General features: G+C 38.2%; 1 protein-coding gene across 1 annotated transcript in view; it reads right to left on the reverse strand.

Moving 5' to 3' along the window:
- Window positions 1-8,852: 8,852 nt before the first annotated feature.
- Window positions 8,853-9,101, reverse strand: part of LOC107597406 (gamma-crystallin M2-like) — a 1,662-nt gene continuing 1,413 nt past the window's right edge. The window contains exon 4 of the mRNA XM_016288458.1: window positions 8,853-9,028. Coding sequence (XP_016143944.1) covers window positions 8,880-9,028 — 149 coding nt within the window. The 3' untranslated portion in view covers window positions 8,853-8,879. The remainder of the gene's footprint in view (window positions 9,029-9,101) is intronic.

Genomic DNA, 9,101 nt, shown 5'->3' on the forward strand with positions numbered 1-9,101 from the left:
CTCAGTGAGGAGGGAGCAATGAACACTGTGTAGGGATCATATCGATCGGAACACAGTTCATGCACGTAGCTCACTTCTAACGAGCTGGTTATTTGAATCGGGTGTGTTAACTAAGCGAGACATTCAAAATATGCAGAGCAGGGGGCCCGAGGACTGGATTAATCGCTAGGCTACATCATGCATCATTCACTGGTGAGAAAACTTTAAAAGTACTACAATACCAGGAAGGAAGATCGGGTTGTTGATGTCTGTCTGCACAGCGTGCGTGAACGTGCTGATGACGTGTCCTGTCTGCGCGAACCGGGTGCGCAGAGGTATGCAGATACATAAGTTGACAGGCAGGTAGGAAAGCTTATTAAAACGCTCGGACCGAGGGTTTTGATTGGACGAACATTTCTTGGTCCTACGCCTTCCACAAAATATATAAATACAGATGAATACATTTAGACCACTTAACTTAATGATTGCTATCGGGATGTGAAGAGACTTTCAACCAGCATAACAAAAAAAATTTCTGAAGACAATCACCTATTGCACCTAACATTATTAACTTAAAAATGTATCAGTAGTTATAAGTAAGAAAATACTAGTTAAGAATTATATGTGTTTTTCTTGCATTGACTACAGAAACCATTGATTAATGTACCGAGGTCATATCTTGTGAAGTTTGCCATCAGAAAAGTAGAAGGGGGTTTTTTTTTTAGCCATGGGGAGGAGTCAAGACATGATTGACAGCTACTACATTGCTCTGGATAACAAGCTTATCCCTTGTCAGACGACTGGTTCTCTGGGTGCTTTGGATGAGCTCTTCAAAGTACACTACATTTTTAACATATCCTACGACAATGCTCTCATCAACTTCTACATTTTCCTGCAGACCACGGTTTATAACATAGATGTTGGAAAAACAAAAGAGTCACCAAGAGTGAAAGAACTGTGAGCTAAACTGCTGAATAGCACCTGAGCTGAAATCTTGAAAAAATGTTGCTCTGCTTTAGATGTGAAGGGTTGTATGCCGATGCCCATTCACTGATTTCACATTTGAAGTGTGAACATGGCTCCTATCCCACTTCTAAGTGTAGACATGTTTGCAGTCAACAACATTGCCGAAAGCAGTTTTCCACATACTCTGGGTTTAGAAAACATTTGGACAAAATTCATGTTCCTTGTTCAGTTTTTCGTCCCACTCATTTTTGTACCCAGTCAGATACAGTACAGTCTGAACTCTCAGACAAGGAACCTCGTTTAGATGATGAAAGTGATCCAGTTCTTTCTAAAGAGGATTTGCGAAAAAACATCAAATGGCAATAGGAAACCACTGGGAAACGCTCAGTTTACAGCAGAAAGAATTTGGACCAATGAACTATTTCTCTCTAAGTGACTATGAAAATGGTGAAGACTTGGCCAATGCTTTGCAAATCACAGTACAGACAGACATTTATTCTACCAGTTGGACTAAACTTGATGGCACTGAGTATAGACCTGGTCTTGCCATATGCACAGAGATAAAGCATGAGCTGCCAGTATTCTGTAAAATTACCAACATTCTTGTGTTGGGTGAAAATGTTTATTTTGTGGTTGAAAAACTTGTTACAGAGCTCTTCAGTGAGCATTGTTATGCATTCAGAGTTGTTGATGGAAATGAGTTTGATGCTGTTGTGAAAGCTGATGATCTTAAGCATTATAAACCCTATAACATTCAAAATGCATATGGACCAAATGAGGATACATATGTTGTGCCTTTCCATTGTTTTGTTTAGGCAGTGTTTTAATTATTAATTTTTTTAAACAAAAAAAAAACAAAAACAAAATGTTTTTCTGTACATGAGTTAAAAAATGTTACAAAGCTTTCCCCACATCAAAATGCATTGCATTCAGTGTTTCATTAAAAATGAAATGTGAAAGTATATGTTGTTGTTTTGTATTGGTTTATTTATGCAATTATTTAACTCTGGACCTAAAATAATTAAGTCTTTAATTGTTGTATAATGTATGATTAGAACAGTGCATATTGTGTATATATAAAGTTTGTGAATAATTAATGATAGGTAAGAATGAAATGTTTAACTCTTGAGTCAGTGTTACTTTATTAACACTTTTGAAAGTGTTAATTTAACTCGGGCCAGTGTGGATTATATATACACCAGTAAAGTGTTAAAATTAACTCTCATAGAGTTGAATTAACTCTGGCAATTTTGCTGTGTATATAAATAAAATAAGAAATATATTTTTCTTCTGTGGACATGGGCTTCAGGGCTAAACACTGAGAATTTTTTTTTTTCACAAAAAGAAAGAAAGAAAAACAGTTACTGTTTTTGTTGTTTTTGACTCATAAAAACTGCTGCCGCAAAGATGTTAGTAATATTTTTTTCTTTAAAACTAGAAGCTGCCACCATGTTTGAAAAAAACTAAAAAAACTATTTCATTACAACAGCAAAAAGGAAAGCAAAAGGATAAATAAATATATTAATCAAAAATACAAATTAATTTTCAAATAGGTCTAAATAGTAATACAGAAATAGCCTGCTGCAGACATTTAATCAGGGTTAAATTGGGATTTGTTATATGGGGGTGGGGGCTCTGTGGTTTCAGGTTTTAGAGTGGTGCATATGTGTATGCTTAGCCTACAAAATCTTATATCAATTGACAAGCTGTAAAATATAACAAGTTGAGAGAGTCCCCTGCTATGAACAATTGCTGATCGAAATCATTCTAGATGCTGGCAGTGTGCAAAGCTTCATCTGTCTGCAGGATTTTAAAAATCAAATATAAGACTTAAGACCTTTTTTAAGACCTTCAAAAATTTGTTTAAAAATAAAAATTAATACCGTATGAGCAGGGTAGGGCAATGTCTATGGTAACATATTAAACTGTAAAATCATGATTTACAAGAAATTATTTTTAAGAAATGGGATGAGTCAGAAGTTTAAACTATTATATTAATTTTAAACTGGGTTATATGGGTGGATGTTCGCATTTGACTGAACAAAAACTGCAGATGGGCATATTGAAAATGCTAATTTATTCTCTGCCAGCAGGAGGTGCAGAAAGTCATAAATTTAGCGGTTTCCGCGGTAACAGCTGGACACAAAGCAGTGCTGCGCTTATAAACAAAACGAAAATGCCATCGAAATTTTTCTGAAGACAGTCGATTTCCTTGCGAGATTTATTCATATAAATCACCCGCGCCGCGTCATTGCTTTAATTAGTAAGAATAAGAAAAGTGTTTCAAAATATAGCCTATATTGTTGAAAATGTACGAGGAAAGTCCACTGATGAGTTACCAGCGCAAGCCCCGGCCCAATTTAACCCCTGCATTTAATTAATGAATGTAAAAATAAAATACTGCACAAACTTCACTGTATGCATTAAAGGGGTCATATGATGCGATTTCAATTTTTCCTTTCTCTTTGGAGTGTTACAAGCCCTTGGTGCATGAAGAAGATCTGTAAAGTTGCAAAGACTAAAGTTTCAAATCCAAAGAGATATTCTTTAAAAAGTTAAGAGTTAACCACGCCTCCCTAAAATGGCTGGTTCTAATGTAGGGGTTGGTAAAAATGAATGTGCTCAAAATGCATGTCTATATGAGTAGAGAAAAGACACCTCTTAAAATTTTGGGTGGTATTTGTGCCTTAAAAACATTAGTTATGTTATATAAATTGGTGTAAATTCATCATCTTCATTTTCATTCATCAGTTCACTGAGTGGAAAAGAATGCTTTGTCGCTGTTATGCTTGCCGCCTGAAGAGGGCGCTTAACGCTATTGTTTCAAGGTAATGCAGCGAGCGAGTCAGAATCAATTAAATATAGCCGAAGACTGCAGCCAGTACTCCTCTGTCTTACAGCGTTTCTTTTCATTATATTACAGGTGAGCAAAACTGATTCAAAAACTGTTTGAAACTAATGTAAAACACTGTGTTTCAAAGATGTATGTGTTTATTTTTGTTGGGTTATTGAGTAAGACTGTTTATTAATACGCATTTAGTAATATGTATTAGACATAAGAGGGACAAATATGTGAATGTGAAGTGAAACATGAGGAAACATATATGTGAAAAGTGTACATGGATGTTTATAATGTTGATTGTTACTGGATGAGAAAGGTTAAGTGAGTTAAATGTGCGTTTGCAACTGGAAGTTATCTAGAGCCAAAATGGCGGTGTAAACTTGCGTGAGTTAGAGCCAAAATGGCGACGTACATGTAAAACATGAGGATTGCATGAAACGAAATGCTATATTCATTTGTGAGTCTAAAAATTTGATTACTGTCTCGTGAATGTTATGGTGATGTGAAATACATGGTGGTTGATTGAAAATCCTGTAAAAGTTGAATGTATTGTGTCTGATAGTAATATGTTACAGAACTGAATGTATTGTGTTTGATAGTAATATGTTACAGAACTGAAGACACAAATAACTTTTGAAAGGCCTTTATTGTAATGTAACTGTCTTTATTGAAAAGTCTTGTTTTACAAAAAAACAAATAATGATTGTTCTGTAAAGTTAAAAATGTTAATGTTGTGAATTCATTGAAAGGAAAGAAAATATTCAGAGTCAATTCAATGTTGCCGAAGACTGCAGCCAGTATTCCTCTGTCTTACGGCGTTTCTTTTCATTATATTACAGTGCTGGCCAGAGTTATACATATAACTTACTCACTCAGGCTTCCCAGACTTGAGACGGGTGACACTAACATGCCCCCACATATCTTCCTCACTATGTGGGAAGATTTGCATAACGCCGCCCAAATGTTCACGGAAAGAAAGAAGGCGTAACTTTTATTCTCACTGTAGTATTGTTGCCGCTGCCGCCATGCCGTGGAGACAGTGTGTGCTTCGTTGTGAAAGCGGAACTACTTTGTTTGGTCTTCCAAAAGAGGACGATATCCGCTTCGTCATGCCTAGAGCTGATCTGTGCTGGTCGCTGAGGGAATACATCAACTTAATGCTGTGGATCACCGGATCGGCTTTCACCGTGGACGAAGCCCAAAGTCACATGTGGTTGCCGCTCCTTCGTCGAATCCGCCGGGCGCGCCGTTCTCTAGCCCGGCCACAGCTCACTCTATCCTGGCCTCAGCTCACGCTAAGCCGCGGCTTTCGCTCATGCTAGGCCGCAGTGTTATTCGTTGTGAAAGCAAAACTACTTTGTTTGGTCTTCCAAAAGAGGACACGACTACAAATCTGTGGTTAAGTTGTATTTACTACACTGTTCCAGAACAGTTTAACCCAAATCCAGATGTGTGCAGCACATTTTATGGAGGACTGTTTACTGATCCTGGGAGAGTCGACTACAATGCTGGCAGTTCTGACTCACATTCTGTAAGTACGTTTTCATTTAAAGGATTTGCCACTGATGATTCAAACGCGAGTTTTGGGCAGTGTAGAGTAGCACTTGTTGTTTGTCATTTCTCCGATCACAAATGCAGACAGGGTTTTATGTTTACGCGGCGCAATGCAAAGACAGTATAAGTCATTTATAATCAGTAATTATGTCCCTACTGGATGCAACAAATGCCTCGTTTGTAATGGGTTTGAATGTTTTTGTCTCGTCGCTCCGGCCGGACACGGCATCACAGTATGGTAAGGGGCGTAACATTTCCGACACACGCTTGAGGTATTCGGCCAATCACAACTTACTGGATAGCTGGCCAATCACAGCACACCTCGCTTTTCAGACCAATGAGCTTTGTAAAAATCTACGCGTTTCAAAAAGGTGGGGCATAGAGGAGAAACAATAATGTACAGTATGTGGAAAATAATGTGTTTTTTAAACTTTAAACCGCATAAACGCATTTCATTACACCAAATACACAAAATAATGTTCTTTTTAGCAGCATCATATGACCCCTTTAAATATAAATGATTCTTATTAGTTAGTGAAGTTAGTTATTCAGTCAAGAGTGATTTTCTCTTTTTCATTTGTTGTTTGATTAACATTAATGACACAGTCAGATCAAATATTTTGACTTGTGATTTTCCCAACTGTTCAGGTTCACGTAAGTCATAACCGGCTGCATGTACGTGAATACTCTCTGACGGGCATTTTAACATAAATTGTTGTTTATTTAAGTGTGTAGCAATATCATGCAAAACGAGAACTTAATTCGGCATTCGCACGCTGGCTGAGAGGCCAGTTCGATAAAGCGCTTTGGGTGTGTGAGCACGAACCCATCGGCTTTCTAGGACTGACAAGACTTAAAAAAACCTGTGAATACTGAATGTCACTTTGTGACAATGCATCGGGTCAGTGACAGTTCCATCAACTGTTCCTGGACTCGGTTGGACTCTGAAGTATTTTTCAAGTCCCAAAGGCTCGAGTCCATGACAAGTCCAAGTCCGCTAGAAGTTGTACTCGAGTCCGAGTATGAGTCTGAGTACCCCAATTCTAATTGTTACTCATATTTAGCTGCACCAATCTCACTGATGACGACCCTAGATGTTTTATTTACACATTCATTTTCCCTTACCTTTTTAGTAGGGATGCATCGGTATCGGGCCCAATACTGAGCTCCTGTACTCGTTAAAATGCCCGATACCACACAGCATGTGCTAAGTGCCATATTCAGACAATGAAACACCGACAACAGACAGCAGAATGGAGTTATTAGAGATTAAGGATGTCTACTAAGTATATTTATGCAATGAATATAATGTTAAACATTCTGTATTAACGCCTGTATAGCTGGTGTGCGTGAGCTGATAAACAAAGCACGCTGAGTGGATTGAGCGTGCGGCGGCGCAGATGCGCGAGCTTGTCGAGTGAATATACCTTTCTCACAGACATCACTGGAAAGTTTGTAGTTCGGTCGGATATGTCAAAAACAAGTAAGTAAAACAATGCACACGTTACTTAACGGTAGGGAGAGAGAGAGAGAGAGCGCACGCAATTCTGTTGTGTGATCTTTGATGTTCACTCACTTATTCACTCACTTAGCACACGCATCATTTGGATTAAAACTAAATCGTAAAAAAAAGACAATTTTTAGGGGCATTCACTATAAACGTCATTTATTTTTAACCTTAGGCATACACGACTTTCTGGCGAAAGTGAATCTAGCAGCCTGTGGTAAATGCGCTAGTTTGTACTATTCTGCATCAGTACAAATACGTGCACGCGTTTCTGCATCATTTGAGTGGCTTCGGAAAATAAATCGCAGCACGTTTCAGATTTAAAAAACGCGGCTTCTATTTCTGAAAATATCACAGTTAGGAGATTTATACATTTTAATGAGCATAATTAAGTGTAAAAATAACTGAAGGATATACAGTCAAACCAAAAATTATTCAGAGACCAGATATAATTTTTCATATTTTTTTACTAGTGGGTGCAGGACACTATAGTTCATTTATGTAAGTGAGGATAGCAAAATAAAGTAAACTGACAAATTATACACAAAATGTCTTTATACAGTGGACTACCAGTAAAACTGATACAAATCTGGGACCAAATATTATTCAGACCGAGTCTGGGAAAAGTTGCATTGAAGCTGGGTGACAGCATGCCCAGGAGACTACAGGCTGTCATTAAGGCTAAGGGTTGCCCAACTAAGTATTGATAGTTGTGTGTCATACTAACAGCTGTCTAATTTTTGGTTGATTGTAATCCATTAGGCTACATACCTTTCTATCAAAATTATCTAACGTTATCAAGCTGAATTTGTTCTGACTCCGTTTAACTCTGAATTCTTGTCATATTTTATTACCATTTTCTTAACTATAATGAATAAACCTGTGATAATGTGAGAAATGCTGAAGGTGTCTGAATAAATGATAGTTTGACTGTATTTATTTGATAAATTAAGTCAACCAACGAACATTATACATACTCTTTTGGTTTCTGTACCCAATATTTAAGCAATTTACAAATGCAATAAAATATTGGTATCGGTACTCGGTATCGACAAGTACCAAAAGTAAAAGTATCGTATCGGGCGAGTACTGGAAAAAGTGGTATCGGTACATCCCTACTTTTTAGCACTGTCTGATATTGCCTCCATGAGGACACCACTGGGACCAAGGTAATTGCAGATTGTTTTCAGTAAAAAAATGTAGTTCTTGATGATGTGGAAAAGTTCACTTATCTTGGATCTACAGTGACCCGCGATACCACCCTAGATGATGAGATTTCAATCAGGTTGGGGAAAGTGGCCTCTACTTTTGGGAGTTTGACAAATCGTGTGTGGTGGAATAAGCATCTATCTGTCTGCACCAAAGGAAGAGTGTATGAAGCATGTGTTCTGAGCATCTTGTTGTATGGCGCTGAATGCTGGACTACCTCCCTGTATCAAGAGAGTCGGCTAAGTGTCTTTCACACTAGATGCCTCAGGTTTATACTTGGTAAGACCTGGAGGGATAAAATGTCAAAACAATATCTGTTTAAAGTGATAAAAAGTGAACCAGTTTCCTCTCGCCTAAAATTCATTCATCTCGGATGGGCTGGTCATGTTACCAGATTGGCCCCCTCCTGCATTCCCAACGCAATTCTGTACAGTGTGCTCAAGAAGGGTGCTCATAATACTGGACGGCCCAAACTGAGGTATAAAGATGTACTGAAAAGAGATCTGATAGATTTCAGCATACCAACCAACTTCTGGACCCAGGCAGCGAAAAAACATGCTGAATGGAGGATTGATCTATACAGAGGAAAGGCTCAAGACCATGCTAACAACCTCCAGCAGCTAAAAGAACGTCACCTGAAATCCAACTTACAAACATGATCTATGCTATACAATAAATGTCTGTGGCTTATTGTCACCTGTGTTGTCACTCGCGACAGAAGCACGCCATTGATTTGACTACTCATGTAAATATTATTGATATAAATTATTTTCAAGACAGAATGTTTAGTGTTGTAGTGGAATTATTTTATTAATATAAACTCTAGTACCAGGAGTCCATGATACGCCTCATGCTCATGAATCTCATGCCACCCATATTGCTGAAGCTCCTGTACTCTCCAGGCCTGAAGTGCCACATCCTGCCTCTGTATTGGGGCTGCTCATACATGAGCCAGTTGCCGTCCATCACATGGCAGGACTGGCAGTGAGGCATGCGGTAACGGTCCATGCAGTTGTCACAGTCATCCATCATCTCATGCATCTG

This window comes from Sinocyclocheilus grahami, unplaced genomic scaffold, assembly GCF_001515645.1.
Source record: "Sinocyclocheilus grahami isolate Dianchi unplaced genomic scaffold, SAMN03320097.WGS_v1.1 scaffold231.1, whole genome shotgun sequence".
Classification (NCBI taxonomy): domain Eukaryota; kingdom Metazoa; phylum Chordata; class Actinopteri; order Cypriniformes; family Cyprinidae; genus Sinocyclocheilus; species Sinocyclocheilus grahami.